Genomic DNA, 23601 nt, shown 5'->3' on the forward strand with positions numbered 1-23601 from the left:
GCAGAACAAGGATGAGGATTTTCGGCCCTCTCTGGGCAGGTAGCATGGGATCTTCTAACGACAAATTATGGGCAACTTAGGACATGGTGCACTTGCCTTCCTGGCCTCAGACACTTAGCTGTAGCTATAACTGACACTTAACCTCTGTGTGCCTCAATTTCCTCCTGTAAAAGGGGGATAATAATAGTACCTTCCTCCCAGGGTTGTCAGGAGGGTTAAAAGAGATAGTAATTGTAAAGTGTTTAGTACAGGGCCTGGCACAGAGTAAGTTATATATAAATGTTCGCCGCCATTACTGTTAAATGAGATAATATTTTAAAAAGTATTTAGCCGGTGCCCGGCACCATGTTTGGTGTTTGTTTCTTTTCTTCCTTCTTTGCGAGTGGTCCAGAACGTTCAGAGATTCTGTGATTTGCCCTGAATATTGTCAGAATGGGGCCTGAATCCCCACCTAAAGTGTTACTTGGCATGATGGAGTACTGGTCTAGACTTGTGCTGTCTTATTTCTGACGATTCATCCTGGGACAGATAATTGTCTAGAAGGGACATAGGGAAGATTTCTAGTTACTTTAGAGTCCTGGACAAACACCTGAAGGGTTGAAGGGAAAGATATGCTTCACCTTGTCTAACTGACGGTTAGCATTTTGGAAGAGATAGTACCATGCCGTAGGTTAACAGAAGGAAACTCTTGCAAGATGGCCTCTAAGAATGGCATTTGGTGTTATGGATTATGCACCACTGATGGACAATAATTAGTTACTTTTAAATAGTGCTTTCAGGTGTATAAATGATAGCCGCAAAACTCTGAGGACGGTGTTACAAGCAGTACTATTTCCATTTCATAGATGAGAAAACTGAGATTCAGTAGTTGTGATTCACTCATGGAGACCTGGCTGGGGCATGTCATGAGTTAGGGCCCAGTTTTAGTTCCATGTCCAGTGTTCTTTGCACTATCGTAAGCTGCCTTGGGCAAAGATTAGAGGAGAAAAAAGTAATGATGCTGGAGGAGTAGATATAGACCCCTTGGCCAGATGGAGGAAGTGGATGATGAGATCATGATCTGCCCAAGCTGATCGACACAGGGACAAAATAGACCAACAGAGTTTGAGTTCATTTTTGCTAGAAGCCTTATCCCACCAGAAACAGAGCATCTGAAAAGTCTTTATATGCCTCACTGATGCTTTCTTCTGCCTGAAGGTAGAGCAAGTGATAAGGGGACCTGAACAAATGCCAGCTGGCTGGTTTTGGAATGAGGACAATGGGAACCCTAGGAAAAAGTGACTGTGTAACTCTGGAGTTGATGTTGGTCATGAATTGGCTGAATGTGTGACTTTGACCTTTGAGAAAACAGAAGAAGGAAATATCATGCAATTTATAGTTGTGATCCCATGCATTGCCTAGATTCCAAAAGGGAAGATAGTTTAAGAGACTCTTAAAATGAAATTCTGAGATAAGATTACAAATTTTCGTCTTTCAGTCATTTGAGTCATAGCTGACTCTTGGTGACCTCATTTGGGGTTTTCTTGGCAGAGATACTGGATGGTTTGCCATCTCCTTCTCCAGCTCATTTTGTATATGAGGAAACTGAGGCAAACAGGGTTAAGTGACTTGCCCAGGGTCACACAGCTAGTGTCTGGGGCCAGATATGAACTCAGGAAGACTAGTCTCCCTAACTGCAGACCTAGAGCTCTGTGCACTAGCTGCCAAGATTTTAAATTATTCTAGAAGAAAAAGGGAATCCTTTAAGCTAAAGGCTCTCAACTTGGAGTTGGGGGTTGTTTCTTTTTTAATTTTGATAACCATATATTAATTTTAAAATACTTTTCTGGGTGGCACAGTGAGTAGAGCACTGGCCCTGGAGTCAGGAGGACTTGAGTTCAAATCCGAACTCAGACACTTAACGCTTACTAGTCATGTGACCTTGGGCCAGTCACTTAACCCCAATTGCACTGCATTCTCCACCTCCAAAAAAACAAAAGCAACACTATTCTGAGAAGAGGCCCTGGAATTCACCAGTTTTCGAGAGAAGTCTTTGACACACAAAAAACTTAGAATCTCTAACCTAAATATACCAGACTGGCTGTACTTAGAACCCAGGGGTATTGCTGGGGCCACCTCATACCAGCTTGGAAAGAGCTGATTATTAAATTTTTAGCATGAACATTTATTTATGCCTCAGAAATCAGCAAGTGCTCCAAATCAGAGATTGATTTATCATTTTTATTTTTTATTATTTAGATTTTAAAAAGTGAAGGAAAATATTAATAATGAAGATTAAACTTAAAAGCATCACTGTTTTCCCCCAGAGAGAGAGCTGAGTGTTACCCATTTACTGGTACTCCCTGCTTTAGAGCCCTTCACTGAGCTCAACTTTTAAAAGACTCTACATGAGAAATGCAAACAGTGCCAAGGAAGAAATTTTTTAAATGGCAAAAATATATAATAGTGTCGTTTTCAGGAAATCTTCAGACCACAGAATGAGCCAAGGCTTGTGGAAATTGTTATGGATGACAGAGAGGATAACTTTTTATAATCTGTGTTTGAGATCAGAAAGAAAAGAGAATTAGGATAGGCTGCAAAGGGTAAACAGTTTAAAAAAAATAGAGATGTATCAGGAGTCATTTGAGGAGATAAAGAAGAGGAACTGAAGGCTTTGGATTCATTATGAATCAGTATAATGTAGCAACCAAAGAGACTGATGTGATTGGGCAGAAAGGGGAAGTCTGACCTTGTGATTTCATTCATTTGGAAACTCCCTCTTCCAAAGCATATGGACAACTCGTCTGTAACTTAGAGCCTCAGAGAGTGCACTGCTTGGGACACTGACAAGTTGAATCACGCAACTATATAATGAGTATGTATCAGTGGCAGGACCAGAACCCACAGCTTTCTGGCTCCAAGGGCAGCTCTATACCACAGTGCCTGTCACTTCAGTCCTAGCCCAGAAAACAGGAGAACCAGTAATACCATTGTACCTGGTGGGAATCCTACCATCTTCAAAGTTTTATGTACACTTCTAGGCAATTAAAAGTGTGTGTGTTTGTGAGAGAGACAGAGAGAGAGATTGACTTGAATTTGTAAACATTTGAAAGAGGCATGATTACATAAGGGACAAAGCACTGGATTGGGAGTTAGGAAGACCTGGGACCACTTCACACACTGGGCACTGGACCCCCACCCCTTCCAGCTCTAAATCTTTTTTTTCTGCTCCAAGGACCCAATTTGTTTGGTCTGGAGAAGTGAAGTTACAGGGGACTGTAGCATGTCTATCCAGGTGTAGGAAAGGATATTGGGTAAGAGGGATCAGATGTCCTCAGGGCTGTTTCAGCAGTCAGAATTTGAACTAAAGAATAGATGTTATAAGGAAGCCCACTTTGGGCCCATATGTCAGAAAATGAGCCGTGTGACCTTGAGCAAGTCACTTAACCCCTATTGCCCTACCTTCCCCCCTCCAAAAAGCAAAAAAAGAAAATGAAATGTGTTGCTTTATTAGGTAGTGAACTCTGTCTTGGGAGGTGTTCAAACACAGGTAAGATGAAAATTTGCTGGGGACTTGGCATCCTTAGTCCTATCATGTTTCCATGCTTCAAATATTGCTTTATATAGTCAACATTTGAATCTCATTAGACTTTTCAATATTATACTTATAGGTCATTGCAGCTCATTTATACTGTTCCTTGGTTTTCCAAAGTACAGCCTGTGTAGTCCTTCCTCTCTTGTGCTCTCTCTAAGCTCTCATTACCTTCAAGCTTCCTTTTTATTTTAGTGGGAAAGTCAGAACATTCCAGACAGGCACAGTCTAACTCCTTCCTTAGAGCACAACTGACTGACAACTTTTATTTGCCACAATTCAAGTAGAAAGACATTTCCAAAAGGAGATGGCTGTGTTCATCTTCTTTTCAGTAAATTCTCTGCACCTAATCCCTGGGTCCTAGTTTGCTTCACGGACCTGAGTTGTAGTTAATAGAACTGTGCTCTGTACCATGTAATATTGAAAGGGTTTGGCAGGCAGATTGGGAGAGGTGATCAAGAGATAGTTTTTCTCCCTGATTGCTAGTAAATTAAAAGCTTAGTTTGGGGTTTTGATTCTTCCTAATTATAATAGGAGCCCCCTCTGTGATTCACTGGGCTTTTGAATCACACTAGCTTTTGTCCGTCTCTGGCCCTTTCGCATGAAATTATTGAATTCTTATTTTTTTTTTAAGCTATTGACCCTGCTTTGCTTTTTTTACATGACAGTGAGCTTTGGGAAATTGACTTGTAGGCATGCATAATAATTTTTCATAACTGTAATATACGTTAGTCTTATCATAACTGATCATGCTCTTGTAAGAGTTTAAACTATTCATTTATACACCAAATTATGCCTGCATTAAGAGTCCCTATTTCAAATAGCTTTTTGAATACTCTACTTTGGAAAACATGATAAAAGTGGGCACTTCAAAGAACAGAAAATAAACAGAAGGGGGCACGATGATGCAAAGGAAAGATTGGATTTGGAATCAGAGGATTTGAGTGTGAACACTGTTTCTATCACTTACTGGCCATGGGCTTCACTCAAATCTCTTAACCTCTGGGCCTCTATTCCTCCTACATTAAATGAGGTTAATGGACCAGGTGACTGCTAAAACCCCCTCATTTCTAACTCTACTATCCTAGACATTTACTGGCAGTGTTGAGCAAGTAACCCTTCCTATCTCCGTTTCTTCTTCTCTAAAATGGGGATAACACCCACCTTACAAAGTTGTGAAGATCAAATGAGAGAACTAGAATTAATACTTAATTTCATAGTTCTGTTATAATTATTGATATTTAATATTTGTTTGATTATTTAATAATTATTATTGTTACTACTACTAGAAATTTCTCCATACTAGAAAATGGCTGTAAACATCTTGATTTCAGCTGCAAAGCCATCTATAGTTGGCTGTGGATAAGTTAAAAATCAGCACACTTGGTCATATTGTGGGCATAACCCAAAGCGCCCTATGATATGGGTGGCATAGAGATTGCTGCCATCCCTCACTTTTTCTTTGTTTGATGAAGCATTTTACTTAAGGAGCTTTGCATAATGTGGCCCTTCACCTTTTGTGAAACTAAGTATGACTGGAGCTAGAGACCATTGTCCATAATGGCACCTAATTCACTATTGTAAGACTCTACTGTGGATTCACTTCCTTTCTTGGGGGAAGTAACCATTCCAATCCCCTCTTTTTATTTTAGAAACAGATGCAATCAGACCCACATAAACTGGACTTCGGATTGAAACCTGAATTCCTGAGCCGCCCACCAGGACCCAGTCTCTTCGGAGCCATTCACCATCCCCATGACCTGGCACGACCGTCCACTTTGTTCTCCGCTGCTGGTGAGTCCACTGGGGGCGTGGCCCCCGCTAATAAGAACTAGATGTGTGCTTGGCACCTCTCTGTGCACAAGGTCCACAGGTGCTGACATGAACCAACTCATCTGTTACCTTTATTCTTTGTAAGGATGTGGCCCCTTCTCATTGCTGTAAAAAGAGACTGCGAAACCATTTCCAAATGATGCTGCTTGAGTGATGTGTTCTTTGGGCTGGAATTCAGGACATTGAGGTTTCAGTCTCAAGTTTTTTCTCAAAGCTGTGACTTATGTGACAAGTAACTACTCTTCATCTGTGAAATGAAGGGGGTAGACTGTGACCCCTAGTAAGGGCCCTTCTGTCTCTAGCATCCTCTGTTCTATGAAGAATGATTCAAACAGGACAAATAAATGAGACTGTGGTTGGTAAGTATGGCTTATTGATAGTAATGTATCACAGATCAAGGGCCAGGAGAAGCCTGAGAAGGCATTGTTCTTGTCCAGTTCTGAGTAGAGTTACACCCATCTCAGAACTGGTTCCTTGGTGATTCCAGTGGCAGAACTACAGATGGTCAGCAGAGAGGTTTTCCACTTGCCGTGAGATACCAGGGCTCTACTAAGAATATAAAAAAATGCTGTCCTCACTAGAGTATCCAGAATCCTGACTCTAGAGCTGGAAAGGACCTCAGGGGTCATCTAGTCCAACTTGTTTTATAATGTGACTTATTTTCCGACAAACCTAAAACGTAATCAGTATGCCCTTTTACTCTTCCTGACCCCATTTGGGGTTTTCTTTGCAAACAAACTGGCTCATCATTTCCTTCTCCAGCTCATTTCACAGATGAGGAAACTGAGGTAAAGAGAGTTAAGTGACATACCCAGGGTCACACAGCTAGTAAGTGTCTGAGGCTGGATTTGAGCTCAGGAAGATGAGTCCACTGCACCACGCAGCTGCTCAGCCAGCCGTCTGTAACATATAGTCTTAGGAGCTTGTCTGGATCATAGAGTTGAACACACTTGTTTGTGGTCACCAGCTTTGAGGCAAAGTGACAGAAACTCCATCCTTTGTCTCAGCCGAAAGATGACATGAACGAGCATTGCCTTTTGGAAGTTGTTTTCTCATCTCCGTGGGTACCAGCAGCAAGCGCTGATAGGCTCGTAGAACTTGTCCTGGAAGAGGTCCTGGGGCCATCTTGGCCTCATGTTACTGATGAGGAATCAGGGACCAGGGCTCTCCCAGCGTTACCCATGCAGTAAATGTCAGGCAGGATTTTAATGCAGATCCTCTAACCCCCAAATCAATCCTAGTCCCTCTTTACTTGAAAGTAAACATATCCCTATTAGGGCAACTAGGTGACACGGTGGATAGAGCACTAGGCTAGAGTCAGGAAGACCTGAGTTCAAATCTGGCCTTAGACACTTTCGTTAGCTGTGTGGCCCTGGGCAAGTCAATTCGCCCTGGTTGCCTCAGTTTTCTCATCTGTAAAATGAGCTGCAGATGGAAATGGCAAACTCCTCTAATATCTTTCCCCAGAAAACCCTGAATCAGGTCACGAAGAATCAGACACAACTGCAAAAAAGACTTATCAACAGCTTTGGCCCTGGGATCTGACCTTGCGTGCTTTCAGATTATATTTTTTAACATATCAAATGGAGGATTCGAACACAGATCTTCCCATCTCTGTGGTTCGCTGCCATTTTGTAAAAACTATTGGCCAATACAGAGAACGTAACTAAATGTACTCAGTGCTTGTGAAGTTTGACCATTTGATGTCTTATTATATTACATTGTATTTTGTTATGTGATGTGACTGTTAGGTTATATACCATGTCACGTCACATTGTGTTATACAGGGTGTCCCAAAAGTCTTTGTGCAGGTTTAAGATATTAAGCCTTTAGTACATTATTACCTGTAATGATGTAATGATACCTGCAAACAAAGGACTACAAGGAAATGAGTCTGCACATACAACTATATGAATTTCAATTTGGAAAGAACTGTAGCTGTCATTCGCTCTCATTTTGAAGATGAGACTCCAGAACTTAAAAATATAAAGTGACTTGCTTGTCTGAGCTCACAGGGGCAGGGGCAGGGGCAGAGGCCAGGCAGCCCCAGGACTTCTTAGGTTAAGGCTCTGAATGCTACAGAAATCCCTGTCCCTGCTTTGAGACTTCTGCCTTCTTGCTAAGACAGTGTATTTATAAACCTAATCGCTACTTGGAATTTCCAGAAATGCTCAGCCTTCATGCTATACACAGTTCTCAAGCCCCTCTTCTCTCTGCCCCTCAGTCTCCTCCTCTGTAAAAGGAGATCCCCCTCTAGCTCTTGTGTGGTCTGGTCGCTTCTGTCCCTCCCGTCCCTGGCCTTTTCAAGGCCACAGGAGCTCTACTTGGCAACGGGGACACGTCCTGATAATTATCTACACCCACCACTATGTGGGTGTTTGGCAAGCCCACTTGAGAAAGGAAGGAAAGGAGACCGCTGCATTCAAGGGGAAAGGAATGCCTTTCTTTCTGTGCCTTAGCAAGAGCAGCAATTTCTTTTTTCACATTATTTGTTTCCTACAGGGACCTGAACTAACTTTAGTTATGTTCATTTTCCCCTCTGCTCTCAGCTGTGAGCTCTGAATCAACAAGGAACAGACTGGCCCAAAGGAGTCTGGCTTTGGGCCAGTGCTCCTGGTGACCCTCATTTTCCTTGTGTTCTGCTTGGTAGGTGCTGCACATCCAGCCGGGACCCCTTTTGGGCCCCCACCCCATCACAGCAACTTCCTCAACCCAGCTGCTCATTTAGGTAAGTGGAGTGTTGGACAAACGGCCTCCTGGCCCATGCATGGCTGAATTGACTTGGTCAGCGGGTCGTTGATGAGGTTTCCAGACAAGCTGGGCAGGGCAGTGTGTCTGTCAGGCATGGCTGGCCAAGAAAACACTGCTTTCTTTTGGAGGCAGGCCTCTTTTTGAAGAAGTCAAGGGTCTGGTTGTTTTAAATGTCAAAATAATCCTCCAAGTCGGGGCATTAGTGCTAAAATCGACAGCATTGATTTTTTTTTTTTGATTGCTAGTGCAGTGGATGTGAAACATCCCCAAGTTCAAAGGAAAAACCAGTTGGGGCTCTTGGGCCTGCGCTGGTACCAGGTGGACAGTGGGAGGGGGCAAGTTGCTAATTCCTCCCTCCCCTCCAGCAACCCTGGGTTTGTGATGTGGTTGCTTATAATAAACTTTAGGGAACAGGTCACTCTTGGTGTATACAACCTTCACATTTTGTAGATTCATCTCTTTCTTTCTTTTTAAAATTTAATTTAATATTTTATTGTTTCTCCAATTACATGTAAAAACAATTTTAACCTTACTTTTTTCAAATTTTGAGTTCTTAATTCTCTCCCCCTTTCCTCATTCCCGTGGAGATGTCAAGCCATTTACCTTAGGTTATGTACACATTTAGTACAAAACACTTTCCAGATTCATCTCTTTCTAGTAAAGAGTAGGTCATTTCTATTTTGCCTCCTTTACTTGTTAATTCATGGCTCCCACCAAAGACCAGATAACGGCAATGGCAGCAGCCTTGGGCCATGATCTTTTAACACCAACCCTTCCTATCTTTCTTTGCTCTTTAGACATTACCCCCTCCTTATATGCTGGGTACAACACATTTCGATTCAAGATTTCATTTGGAATTGAAAACATGACCTCCAGAAGTTGCCTCTAAAAGTGAACCCTGATCCCCCATCTCTCAGAATTCCCTTCGGGTTCACACTGCTTAGTTCCTTAGTTGTTAGAGCCCCTGGACCAGGGGTACAAAGTAAAATCATCAGTATTCTCTGCCCTCCAGGAGTTTCCATTCTGCTAATCAGTCAGCCAGCATTTATGAAGCCTTTACTATGCACCAGTCACTGTGTTAAGGGCAAAACCAGTCCCTTCCCTCAAGGACCATGCATTCTAATGGGAGAAGTACCATGCAAATTAACTGTATACATACAAGACATTTGCAGGCTAGATAATGAAAGGTCATCTGAAAGGGGGAAGAAGGTCTGAACAGCTGGCAAATCCAGGTGGAGGCTTAAGCTTTCTACCTGAAGGGCATTAGGGAGGGCAGACAGAGCATTCCAGGTGTGAGGGACAGCCAGCTCAACGGCCCACAGCTGGGCATGGGGGGGAAGGCCATGTTCAGGAGTGATGGGCTACTTTAGCCTGATTGGAGACTACAAAAGGAGGTAAGGAGATAAAACAGGAAGAATCATGTTAAGAGCTTGAATTGGCAGGCTAGGGGTTCGTATTTGATCCTGGAAGTAACACTGGGATGTATTTAGCATGAATTTAGTTTAAAAGATGCAAAGTATAAACAGTCATGTTGAATAGCAAGAGTATTGTGTCTTCCTCATGCAGCAGATAGCGCCTCGAGCCTTGACCACCCTCCTAGGCAGAGGTGAAGATGGGAGAACTTTCCAACACACAGGCAGGGGCCCCCGAGCAGGACACAGAATCTTACATGCAGTGGATGCTCTTCCCCACAGGCCAAGATCCCAGACAAGAAAGTCTTGTAGCGGAGAAACATAGCCCTGGACTGAATTGCCAGGGATAACTCCCATTTTGTGTAGTGTGCCACGGATCACAAAGGGTGGACAGGATGTTAAGGGCTGGGTTGAAATTGCCTTTTATAAAAGACAGGGCTGAGCAGGAGGGGGATGCCCTGACCCGGTGTGTAAGAAGCAGTTCCACAGGGCCTCAACTCCGAGATGGAATCAGAACAAAGAAAACCTTGTAGGAGCCGTGGAGTAGAGCAGGTTGCTGACGTAGGGATGTCCATCAGTATTCATCACCCTGTACAGCCCTGTAATCATTCTTTTAAAAATTTGCTTGCAGAGCCTTTCAACAGGCCAACCACATTCTCTGGTCTTGCAGCAGTGGGTGGCAATGCCTTCGGGGGACTTGGAAACCCGTCAGTTAGTGAGTACCTTCATCTTTATGAATCTGCCTCTAACTCCCCTTCCCCCCTTCTTTTTTCCCCCATTGGGCTGGGTGCCTGAAGTCCTCTGGGAGATCTTGACCTGACCTTTGCTGTAGCTTCTGTCTGTAACTGTAGGAAAGGAAAAGAAATTGCCATTGCAGACAGACCGATCAGTCAATCTGCCAGCATTTATTAATCGCCCACTGTGTTCCTGGCACTGTGTTAGGAACTGGAGATACAGATAACAAAGAATGAAACAAGTACCAGTAATTATTCTATAACACAGGACCAAAAGCTCTCGGGTGCCTAAGTACAATGAGTACATTGTTTTTTGCCCGGGTAACGAGAGACAGGAATAGCAGTAGCTGGGATGATTAAAATTCCTAAGCCTCATTTTCGTTGAAGTTTTCAACATCTTTTCACCTCTTCCTGTCTCACTCAAAACTTACTCCAGCTAATTAGCAAGTCGCCAGAATGGCTCTTGAAAATCACCTCTGGTTTCAGTAGGAATGAAAGGGAGGAAGAGGAGGAGGCAGAAACCAGACTCTAGAGTATAGAAAGCCAGCTGTGGCCTCTGATTGTTCTCCTGTCCTAAAGGAGACCCAGCCTCCCAAAATGTGGACTACCCAGCTGAGAAATCGATCTTGCCATTCCGGGAAAGCGCTTCTAGAGTAGTCTGTCACATAAGTGTCCCCAAAGGCTTTATTTCGGCATTGATGAACAGACTGGGGAGCCTGTTATTTCTCACCCCATCACCACCCCTACCCCAGCAGAAAGATTAAAAATATAAAAGTAGAAAACAAAGATTTTCTGAGCATAATTTGCAAGTGCAGCTGTTGTGTCCTTATACAAGTCTGAGACTCAGCAGACTCGCCTAATTAAGTGTCATGGTGGGGATAGGGAGAGACTGGGCTATGGGAGTCTTCATCAGGTCAACAACCTTATCAAAATGCTACTCCCTGAGATCAAGCCTTGCCTGTGGGGCCTCTGAATTTTATTTGTTCAAGTCTGTTAGTTGGCTCTTGGGCAGCTAAGGTGGTGCAGTGGATAGGGCACTAGGCTAGAGTCAGGAAGGCCTGAGTTCAAATCCAGCCTCAGGCACTTACTAGCAGCGCAATCTTGGGCAAGCCACTTCACCCTGTTTCTTTCAGTTTCCTCATCTGTAAGATAAGCTGGAGAAGGAAATGGCAAACTAGTCCAGTACCTCTGCCAAGAAAACCCCAAATGGGGTCATGAAAAGTCAACAGCGGAACAACAAAACTCGTTAATGTAGGTCTTAAGTGAGCAATCTGATTGTGGGGAGAATGGCAGTAATAGCCATCAAAATCATAGATTTAGAACTAGAAGTTTTAGGTCAGGGGTGTGCTAGAGCTAATTGTTAACTTGCTAGCCTGTTACATTTTCAGTGTGAATATTAGAAATTGGTGAACACTATAAATCGGGACTTGATTATTCTTTTGTTGATTATTCAGATTTAACAGAGTGGTAGAGAGAATGTGTCAATAAGGCAGATTCAAAGTGAAATATATGTATCTCCCCCTTCCCCCCCAAAAGCTAATAAATTAAACATTTATTAGCACACCCCTGCTTCAGAAGACACCATTAAGTCATGTTACAGATGAGGAGATTGAGGTCTTGGGCAGTGAGTTAAGTGAGTTGCCCAAGGTCCAGTTGATAGTTTTTAGGTCAGAGGTTTAGAGGCCGGGTCATCCAATCACCACCCCCAAATAGTTCCAACTGGCATTGATATAGATAAGACTGTGAAAGCAAATTCTATGGACAAATTTTAATGCCCGAATAGAAAGGTAGCTTGACATAATGCTTAGAAAGCTGAGCTGGAAATCAGGACAACCTGGGTTAAAATCTCAATTATGAAACATTAGTTGTGTGAGGCTGGATAAGTTCCTTAACTCATCAGTGCTCTAGACCAGGGGTATCAAACTCAAAAACACCAATTTCATCCTTGACTTAGAAAACCACAAATTAACATCATCTATGTTGTATTGCATTTTAATCGATTTTTGTGTTCCTCACTTACATTTTAATCAGGCTGGGCTTCTCTTTGGCAGTTTTGTGGCCATGAGTTTGAGACCACTGCTCTAGGCAACCCAGTAAGGAAAGAGGAATAGTCATTTACATATCCTGTGTGCTGGGTATTGTGCTAAAAGTCTGATAAGATAATAAATAATAACTCTAATAACTAATAATAAGTAACCCTAATAAGACCATACATTGCAGAGAAGGTTCCTATCTGCATTGTTAGAAGGAATTTCTTTACCTGGTAGCTTCTGATTGAAATCATGGTTTGGAGGCAAAAGTTAAAATAAAAAAATTAGATCCAAACAGTCAATGAGAATTTTATTAAGCACTTATGTGCTAGGCTCTGTGCTAAGTGCTTTTTATGAATATTATCTTCTTTGATACCTTAGACTATAAATATTAACTTAATAACTAAAAATACATTACCCTAATTATGCCGTACATTGCAGAGAAGGTGCCTATCTGTATTGGTAGAAGAAATTTTCTTCCCTGGAAGCTTCCTAAATGATTGAAATCATGAGACTGAGCAAAATTAAAGTTTTTTTTGAAGACCTAAAAATGCATTCATTAAGCACTTACTGTATGCCAAATGCTAGGGGCTGCCAGTCTAGTGGGGGAGAGTGGATAGGAGGTGACTGGAGGATTTCTAAGCCGCCTCTAGAGACACTACCTGGAATGTTTGCATGTGCCCAGACCTGCTTGCTTTTGAGTCCCACGTGTATTTTTGGTCTAGGCGGCAGCCACAGAGTGGCCATCACCTTCCTCGCATCTTCCCTCTTTGGTTTCCCTTCTTCATGTCCTTCCCTGCGGCCGGGAGGTTTTAGAAAGATGTGAGCCGTGTCTCCAGGCCTCTAATGAATCTATTAATCTCCTTTCCTTTTCCAGCTCCCAATAATATGTATTCATTTTAACTCTGAATGCTGTTAAAAGTTGTACGGTAAGTACCTTCCTGGCTGCCATTTCCGCAATCTCTCTTAAACGGTCTTTGTTCTTCACTTCACCATTTCAGCACCCAACTCAATGTTCGGCCACAAGGATGGCCCCAGTGTGCAGACCTTTAGCAACCCTCACGAACCCTGGAACCGGCTTCACCGGACGCCTCCATCGTTCCCGACCCCTCCGCCCTGGCTGAAGCCAGGGGAGCTGGACCGCAGCTCGTCCGCAGTAGCCCATGACAGAGATAGAGATGTAGATAAACGAGAATCATCTGTTAGTAAAGATGACAAAGAAAGGTACGGAAAGCGACCAATTCCCAGCACTTGTTGAGTCCGAAAACGGGAAGTTCTCTCTTTCGCCCACAGAGTGTGACCTGCGGCCCCCGGCCCCCTCCACCAAGCCCACCCCCTCTCCCCAGCCTGGTGCTTTCGCTGAGAATTTCGCTCCAGGCCCCTCGATGCAGCATTTTGGGTCAGGACCTTGCCCCATCCCTTGTCCCAAGGTTCCATGATGTGCTCTAGAAAAGGCAGACTCTGGAGTTAGTCAGGACCCCTGAGGATAGCCGCCCACCAGGGGCTGGACAGATGAGGCTCAGCACCTGGTGCTCACACACAGCATCACCAACTCCATGTTTTCTTTCAAGTTGCACACAATTCATTTGATCATTCTCAGGCTCTTCCTCTCACTCTCTTGCTCTCTTTGTTTTTTTGAAAGTCACATTTTCATTGCTTTGTTTATATATTTCTCAGATTATGTTCAGAACTCAAAACCTGGGGCTCACAAATGAGGGACGGAACAAATCTCTGTGTGTGTGTGTGTGTGTGTGTGCATGTGTGTGTGTGTGTGTGTCTTGCATGTTTCTGATAGCAATTGATCTATCCATTAGCATTTAGTAACCACCTACTCTGTGCCAGACGCTATACTAACTTACAAATACTAAGGGAAAGAAAACAGAGCTCCCTTTCCCCAAAAATCTTAAAAGAATAGTTTTAGCTTTTTAATTTGTTTTTAAATTTCTGGATCTGGTAACCAATGACTAACATACTGTTTATAGTGAAATATGAAAAAAAAATATGTTCCCCCCTGTGTAGTCTGCTGTGCATCAAAGCCTCAGAGCTGTAAGTCTAAGTATTTTTAAGGACATAATGGAGCAGTGACCATATAGACGCGCAGATCAGGAAGTGTCCAAGAGCCATTTCCTTTTCCAAATTCAGATGTGGCTAGTCTGCAGCAGGGCATTTGTTAGTATATTTATCTCTTTGGTGTGACTTTTTGAAAACAGGGTAATTGAAGGAAATTTTTTGTAGCTTTTATGAGCTATAAATTCACTCGTGTGTTATATTAAGCATATACTTTATAAGATGTAAATTCATGAGCTCTATGAAGTTCATGAAGACTGTGTGTGTGCGTGTGTGAATGCATGTGTGCACACATACACATGTGTGTGTGTTTCTGTGGAGTCGTAGTGACGATCAGTCAGTTAATGAGCATTTAGTAAGGTCATACTGTTGCCAGGTGCTGGGCATTTTATAGACCATTCTGACAGCTTGACTAGTGAGAGCAGACAAGTAGTAATAACAATAATAGTAAGAAAACAAGAATTTAGGACATTTTAAGATCTGCAAGACAGTTTTGCATATATATGCGGCCTCACTTGATCCTCAAAGCCACACTGAGATACGTAGGAATAATTTTTGCTCACATTTTACAGATGAGGGAATTGAGTCAGTGACTCACCCAGGATGGCACAGCCAGTCAGCGTGTGAGGCTTTCCAGTCTTCCCTGACTCCCAAATCCAGTGTTCTAGCTGCCTAGGTGGCTCTTGAGAGGTCCCCTGCCCCCCTTGCACCTCCATCGCCACTCCTGGGAATGGCTCATTGAGAGAGCCATGGCCAGAGTGAACCACAAAAAGTAATCTTTCTCCATAAAGAAGGAAGCAGGATGTAGCAGCATGAAGGAAGTTCTGTCCAGTAACAGAAGATGACAGATTTGTCTTCCCCGCTGGGAGTAGGATGTCTTCTCTGACTTAAATCAGTTAGCCTACATCAAACCTGGGGCTCTTCTCTCTGTTTTGTTTTTGTTTAAAGCATCTCTCCTTTCTCTTTCTTTTTTTACCATACCTAGAGCTGGAAGGAAGCTTAGGCCATCTGGTCCACCCCATTTATTTTACAGGTAGAGAAACTGAGGCCTGAAATAAGTGAAATGAATTCTACAAAGTAAGTCAGAGGCAACACCAGGAAAGCAACCTGGTACGGTGCCCAGGGCACTGGATTTGGAGTCAGAAGGCCTTGTTTCCAATCCTACCTCAGTGTTTTACTAGCAATATGGTCATGAGCAAATCACTGCCCCTCAGGGCTCTGGTTTCCTCATTGGTAAAGTGAAGGGGTTGGACCAGGTCACCACGAAGGTCCCTTCCGCCTCTAAACCTATAATCCTGTGACCAGGATTTGAACTCAGGTGCTTGGACCCTTTTCACTCTGCCATGCTGTTTGCTTTTTTCTTCTTTTAGAGATCATCATCATCATTATTATTGTTAATGACAATAATGACAAAAACTCCATGTTAACCTTGCTCTTCAGTGCTTGCGAAGGCCCTTCCACACCCAGTGTCCGATTCTCACGACAGCCCTTGGATGTAGGCGTTCCAAGGGATGGCTAAGCCCCTTGTACTCAGGAGTGAGCTGAGGCCTAGGAAGGGGAGTCCTTCAGCCAAAGTCACCCAGCTACTAAGTCAATGATAGAAGTGAGTCTTGAGTCCAAGCCTCCCAATTCCAAAGCCTTCTTCTTCACCAGACTCGGAATGGACGTTCTTTGCCTTCATGACAAAATGTGACTTTTGTCTTGTCCTTCCGGCCATCCCTGCCTGTAAGCTTGGCGGGGTTGGGCCAGTGCATTCTTCTCTTGCCACTTGTCTTCCATATCTCCATTGAGCTCACCTTCCTCTTTCCTCCCTTCTGATTCAGTCTGAACACTCCAGGTTGATGTTTGTTCTTATCCCTGTCCCTATGTATATAAATGTCCTACTTGAAGATCCTCCATCTTCCCAACATTTCCTCCTCTCTCCTCTGATCTTCCTATTTTCTTTATAGACCTTTGCTTCTTACCCGCATCAGCTAATCATCAAACACCTACTATGTGCCAACCAGTGAAAGATAGAAATGGACCGGCCCTGCCCTCAGGAAGTTTACACTCTCTCTTCTCATTTGCCTTGGACATTCTTTTAGTCTTTCCTCCTGTCTTATTTTCCTGATGCAAAATGGTCTCTTGACATTGCAATGATTTTCTCTCTTTTCTCTTATTTTTACTCCCTCTTCTCAGTGACTTGTTTACTTGTTGGGGATTATTCGGTATCTCCACCATTTATCCTACAGTTAGAAATGAGCTCTTTCTACAAGCCTGTGAGTCTTGGTAGTGCCATCCCTTTCATGATGAAGGTACCTTAAGAGATACAGAGTTGGCTGCAGAGGTTATGTGACTAGTCCAAAGTCACCCAGGTGGTCAGTGGCAGAGCTGGGATTCGACCCCAGGTCCTTCGATTCCAAAGCCAACCGTCTTCCCACATCTCCTTGCTGCCCATCAGTACTTTGAGTTAGAGACTGACTTCCCAAGTTGAAAGGCAAGGCCATCTTTTCCAGGCTTCAGTGACAGGAAGTCATTTTCGCTGAAAAATAAAACGAGAGCTTCTCTTTAAAGTGTACATTTATCAGCACTTGATTGATGCTCAGGCTGTGCTTCACCATTGGTCTTCACCAATGTACATGTGACTGAGGCAGCTGTTCCCCGCAAACAGAGATCTCTGCCTTTGTGGCCCTTATCCCCAACGGCCTACTATCTGCCATCTTGTTAAGTAATAAAAAAGGCTACTTCAGGAGGCCTCTTCTTGCCCTGTGTCAGAAGACGCATTTAGATCCTCAGATCTCAGGAAAACCTTTCTCTTTGTGGCTAAAAGGAGTGAGATCCTGGCCAGCCCGTCCTACACATTCATTTCATTTGCAGCTCTTCTCCCGAATGGGAAAGGAGGAAACCTTACTTACCACCTTTTTCTGTCTTTCTCTTTTTTCCTCTCCTCTTAGGGAGGGCATTGAGAAGCGACACCCCAGCCACCCTTCACCAGCACCTGTCCTCCCAGTGAACCCCCTGGGACACCCCCGCAGCTCCGCTGAACAGATGAGGAGTCATTTGAGCACCGAGGTTCGCGAGAAAGACAAGCCCAAAGAGAGAGAGAGGGAACACTCCGAATCCCGGAAAGACATGAATGCCGAACAGCACCAGGTGAAGGACAGCCACCTTCCCGAGAAGGAGACCCATGGGCACGACAGCAGACCTGCAGTGGACGAGTCCAAGCAGGTGTCCAGGGTCCCGTCTCCGTACGCCAGGGCCCCCGTGGTGGAGAGCGCCAGGCCCAACAGCACCTCGAGCCGAGAGGCTGAGAGAAAGAGTGAGCCGGCCTACGAGAACCCCAAAAAGAGTAGTGCCGAGGTCAAGGTGAAGGAGGAGCGGAAGGAAGACCACGACGTGCCTCCAGAGGGACCTCAGACACACCGGTCATCTGACCCTCCGCCGCCGCCCATCTCGACGACATCCAACGTTCACCCGGGACCCCTGGCCTCCATGCCCATGACCGTGGGAGTGACCGGCATCCATCCCATGAACAGCATCAGCGGCCTGGACAGGACTCGTATGATGACGCCATTCATGGGGATCAGCCCCATTCCGGGAGGAGAGCGGTTCCCATACCCTTCTTTCCACTGGGACCCGATACGGGATCCGCTGAGGGACCCCTACAGAGAATTGGATATCCATCGGAGAGATCCACTGGGCAGGGACTTTCTGCTGAGGAACGACCCCCTCCACCGTCTCTCCACGCCCCGGTTGTACGAAGCTGAGCGATCGTTCAGGGACAGGGAGCCCCATGACTATAACCATCACCACCACCATCACCACCACCCTCTCTCTGTGGACCCCAGGCGGGAGCACGAGAGGGGAGGCCACTTGGATGAACGGGAACGGTTGCACATGCTCAGAGAAGATTATGAGCACGCCCGCCTCCACTCGGTCCATCCCACCGCCCTGGACGGCCATCTCCCCCACCCTAGCTTAATCACTCCAGGACTGCCCAGCATGCACTATCCCAGAATCAGCCCCACCACGGGCCACCAGAATGGACTTCTTAACAAGACCCCTCCCACAGCAGCTCTGAGTGCACCTCCGCCACTCATTTCCACGTTGGGGGGCCGTCCAGTCTCCCCGCGGAGGACTACTCCTCTGTCAACAGAGATGAGGGAGCGACCTCCTTCCCATACTCTTAAGGATATTGAAGCCCGGTAAGGAGAGATGCAGAGCGAGAGAGAAAGGAAACTGTCCGTGGACGTACTGTCAGACAGACAAACGGAACTCCTGTATCTTTAACACGGACTGTGGATGTGACAAGACCCTAAGCCTCCGTCCCCCTGTACAAATGTATAGACTTGAGTGCAAAGATTTTGAAATGTTTTTGTATATTCTATGTTGAAATTTTCCAGATCTTTAGCCAAGTCAAATGTTTTTGTGTCTCCTACTCTATTTTGTTTCTCGTACAAAACTTTTTTGATTGATTTGAACCAAAAGAAAACAGTGGAGATGATTACAAGCAAACACGATTTTTTTTTGGGGGGGGTGGGGGGGAAACAACCGAACCTTTTGAAAAAAAGTCAACAGAACCCACCATACAAAGCTGTTTCAGACCAGAAGGGAAGGCCATGTACATATTCATGTAAAAAGAAGGCTTTGTAGGCTAACGGTTCATATATGCAAAAGGGTGTGATGAAAGCTTTACTTTGTACAAATGTAAATAGATAAAATTAAGTCACATAATACATTAATACTTCTTAAAATGTGCTATTTGCAAACTTAATATTGATGAACACAGTCGGCTTCCGCTGTGTTCCCATATATTATAGACAGCTAAATCCCTTCAACTATGCAATGAATGTGAGGGCTTTTAACAGAAGCCTTTCGAACTCAAAGGAGCCTTTTCAATCCATTTACAACATACTTAAGGTCATATTTTCCCTGAACAAGCTCTTAATGTGATATGACTTGTTTTCCTAGTTTTTGTTTTTTTTACAGAGAAACATCTTTCTTAGCAAGTTAGACCCCAGGCTCTGGAGACATTCACCTGAAGTCATGTTTATGGGCATTTGAGAGAGTCTTGTCTCATGTATTGAGCCATGGGGCAGCCGGTGACAGAGGGGATGGGATTTTCAGATGCCAGAATCTGGTGATGAACGCGTACTCTTGTGTCAGTCAAATATTAGAAAGTCCCAAGATCTTGTTAACGTCAATCCAGTAATTCTCCAAACACACCTTCTCTTGTTGGGAACCATGCTTCCCCCCTCTCCCCCCAAGTGTGTCATTTCCCCTTCTGTGCAGTTTCTTTTTTTTAAAATAAGACATTTAATGACACCCAAACAAATCCTGAAAGAAAGCTAATAGTTTTCTAAGATGATGGATATGTTTTTACTGTGTTTGATAGTTAATGACTTGAAGATGCAAATTTTTCATTGTGGTTCATTGTATTTCAGTTGGTAATAAAGTCTGGGAAAAGCCTAACAGGTCAGCCTTGTGGTATGCAGACACCAGAAGGCAACACAGGCTGGGTGAAAATATTTGTTTTAAGGTTTGCATCCATCCTCTGTCTCTCATAACACTTTTTATAATACGTTAAGCTTCTTGTCCACATATTTGGAGAGAATATGACTTTACTATCAGAGAAAATACAATATATCTTGTCTACTGGACTGTAAAATATATGTATGAAATAAAATTAGTTCCATTGGTCTTCTAGCGTATTAAAGTGCTATCTGAAGTTGTTATCCTGTTTTTGCAAAAAACAAAAAACCAAAAAAAACCCAAAAACCAAAAAGCAAAAAAAAAAAAAAAGAAGGAAAAAAGAAAAGAGAAAAAAAGTCTTAAGTACAGACAGTTGTTTCTAATGAAGAGAGATCTATTTTAGTAGTAAACTGAAGGTTTAGTTGTGAGCTTCAGGCTTGTGAATTTCCGATGTTGTGCAGTGTTTTTTTTTTTTTAAAGAACAGCAACAGGAAAAAAAAAAAACCCCGCCGAATATGTACACTGGAAATGTAGTGGTAGTTTTCAGTATTGTAAAGAGATTGTTCTATACCGACCTTTTTGCTGTTTATCCTGTATGTAATAAAGTCCTTTCTAGACCCTCTGTGAAAAGAAAAATGAAGTGGCAGATTCTTCAGCATGTTCCCCCGTCAGCGGAGACTTTGTGTGATGTAAAGTGTGCCATGTTATTAAAAAATGTGAACTAAACGCCCCCCCGCTGATTTTTTGTGTGCAACGGCCATCTTTGCTCTAGGGGAGGAGCCAGGCCTGAGAGAGAAGGTTGGCTCACTGAGCCTGACCACCCTACCACCGATTAGGGACACGATTCTGAGCGGAGAGCCTGTGAAAGACAGGGCTTCCATCAAAGTCACCTGGGGAGGGGGAGGGTTTGTATCCTTTACATGAAAGCACAGGAAGATGGGGTTTGGGGTGTCTTGTAGACGAATCTCTGTTCAATCAAGAACCCAGCTGCTGAACCCCCAGTTAGCATTGTCTCTGTGTCATCAACTTTCCCGTTGAAGCCCCCTTCTGATTTACAGTCCTTTAATAGAGTTACTTTTGGCCACCACCCTTGCCGTTTGTTGCTTTTGTGTCTTGAAGTATGAAACGAGGTGCTTGTGCATGGTTGGCACCCTATTCCTGGTTTTTGTATGCTGACTTCTGTGTCTCTGCTTAGGTGGCAAACCCAGGTCTTTGCAAACTCCTTCTGTGCTCCCCTCTTCCACAAAGAGTCTGTTTGTTTCTTTCTAAGGTGTACCGTGTTGTTCAGTTTTCCTTGTGTTGGCCTGATGGAGTGGATGGTTGGAAGATTCTGTTTTGGTCTGGTGTTTGTATGTCCTTAAAAAGACTTCCAGTGTCTGTAGCTTTCAGTCCAGTGTGATGTGTGGATAACTGCAGACTGGGAGTTGACAAAAGAAACGAGAATGGGAACCCCGGGGTAGAGGAAGGAGATACAGCTGATTGAAGCATGTTTGGGCGTCCTGGAAAGACTATCTTTGCTATAACTGGGTTAAAAAAAGAAATGGAGGAAAAAAACAAAAAATCACCTCATCTCCATGGTCTGGTTTGGTTTAGAAAGTTCCATTTATTCAACGAATGCATTTGTAGCATAAGAGCCCTTTCCTTTTTTTATGTTAGAAAGGCATTGTGATACAGTGGATTGTCTGCTGGCCATGGAATTAGGGGCCAGTCTTACTCTATTACTAGGTGTGCAAACATGGACAAACCACTTAACTTTGGGGGAAACCTCTATAAAATCAGGGTGTTGAACCAGATGATCTCAGAGGTCTTTTGCTTTTTATGAAATCCCATGGTCTGTAAAGAGTGCTGACGAGTCAAAGGACCTGGGGAAAGCCAACCTCCCTGGACCTGTTTCCTCATCTATAAAAGGAAAGGGATGATCCCTGGGAGTCCCATCTAACACTCAATGGATGAGCCTGTGGTCTAGACATACTTCTGATAATTCCAAACCACCTACCCTATGTCTGCTGCTTGGGACCCAAAGACAAAACATGAAGCAATCCCTGCTCTCGAGGGAAAACTAGTGAGTTGGAAAACAGAACTGGTACTATTGAGTCAATTTGTGCTGCTCAAGCCCAGGATCTAAACACTGCCTTGATGTGATATTTCCAAACAAACCGTCTTGTCTCCTGTACTCATTTCCCTATCACCATCTGTGTCAGGACTAAGGCAAAGAAAGCAGTCAAAACTCCTGAAAATCGGTCGCCATTTTAGACATCAGGTCTCACCCAGTCCCTGGTGGATCTCAGCTCAGCCTTTGCACATTTTGTCTCTAATTACGCTGGCTGCTTGTGCATCTGCGGAGAGATAACCAGACCCAATTTGATTTTCCCCTAACCTATAGATACTGTAATTATCTCCTGGATCTTTGTCTGACAATGATCTTGTTACCCCTTAATGGTACATGACAGGCAAAATGGTGAGGATAATGATGCCGTAATTATAATTTTGGATGGGTATTCTCGGCTTTTGCTATTATTCCCTCCCACCTTTGCCTCAATCAGGGTAGGATGATAAGTAATAAGATGCCATTGTTGGCATCCGTGAGGATTTATTTTAAAGAGAAATGAAGACCTTGGAGAGATTTCAAAGTGGTTTTTGCTGTATGTTTGCAAGAAGCTGGAGACTGGGTGTGTTGGTATTTATGAAATCCATCCACCAGCAATAAAGTATGCTTTTTTGCAATGCTGTATTATTACATCATATTACAGTCTTGTGTTAGCAGTTTTTAGTTTCTGAATGACCTTTCATCTCTGAGGCCCTCCCTTTGGAAGTGTTTGGGAGATCACAAGGGTAAGCAGGGACCTCTATAGCTGTCCTTTCCAACCACTCCAGATTAGGGAAGCTGTTTACACTCAGATTGTGAGTCCAAACAAACTCCAGCACAGACTGTCCACAGGTCACCCTGCAGGTGCTGATGACAGCCAGAGGAGACCAAGCCCTTGGGGAGCTGACAGGAAAGAGGCCGAACAAATGTGACACCCTCCCCCCCCCAAAAAAAAAAACCCTCTTAATATATCTTAATGAACACAGGGCTAATAAGGGTTTTGGAGAGAGCAGCACCATCACTGGTGAAGATCTGTCGTGTGGAGTGGAGTGATTTCAAGCCTGGGCTTGGCCTGGGCAAGCATCGTAGATGAGGTGAGTGAATTCCAGAGGAGAGACGAGCCTCACTGAGTATCCCCCTGGGAAAGTGATGTAGTAATGGGCCTGAGTTTGAATTCGAGTGCTGCCATTTACAGCCTGTGTGGCCCTGCACAAGTCACTGTCCTCTCTGGGCCTTGGGTCCCTCGTGTGAATCGAAGGGGTTGAGTTCGATGAACCCAGCTCAGATCTCATTGTCCTTGCCCCATGTCTCTGAGGAGGTTACAGCAACAGGCAGACTGAGCCAACCTCACTGGCTGGTGGCTGTTGCGGTTCTTGGCCACTACAACCTGTTGCTTCCAAGCCAGGCTCGCTGGTGCTTGAGAAAAGGGAAGAAGGGCGGCCAAACTCTGGATGCACCAAGCACGGGCCAAGCACCACCAACAGAAACTCTTGTGCCATAGGGGTGGGTGCCTTTGTCTGAGCCGTTCCTGCCCAGGGCTTGGGCAGCATCTCCTCCCCTGAAGCAGTTGTGCAAGAAGGAAGGGAATGGATGAACTAAGAGGAGCAGAAATCCAATTCACTGCTGCTTCCTGGTACCATTGGCAGAGGGCAGGGGGATAAGCATT

At 44.2% G+C, this 23601-nt stretch overlaps 1 protein-coding gene across 7 annotated transcripts in view; it reads left to right on the top strand.

Annotated features, from left to right (window-relative positions):
- AUTS2 (activator of transcription and developmental regulator AUTS2) overlaps positions 1-20575 on the top strand; it is a 1243088-nt gene extending 1222513 nt beyond the window's left edge. For all 7 annotated transcript variants that reach the window (XM_069089538.1, XM_069089542.1, XM_069089540.1 and 4 more), the window contains 5 exons: positions 5224-5365; positions 8055-8132; positions 10199-10282; positions 13333-13555; positions 17332-20575. In XM_069089538.1, coding sequence (XP_068945639.1) covers positions 5224-5365; positions 8055-8132; positions 10199-10282; positions 13333-13555; positions 17332-18586 — 1782 coding nt within the window. In that variant the 3' untranslated portion in view covers positions 18587-20575. The remainder of the gene's footprint in view (positions 1-5223; positions 5366-8054; positions 8133-10198; positions 10283-13332; positions 13556-17331) is intronic.
- Positions 20576-23601: the final 3026 nt, after the last annotated feature.

The sequence above is a fragment of the Petaurus breviceps genome, unplaced genomic scaffold (genome assembly GCF_028583685.1).
Source record: "Petaurus breviceps papuanus isolate PSGF00001 unplaced genomic scaffold, PetGlider_PUasm1.0 186, whole genome shotgun sequence".
Lineage (NCBI taxonomy): Eukaryota > Metazoa > Chordata > Mammalia > Diprotodontia > Petauridae > Petaurus > Petaurus breviceps.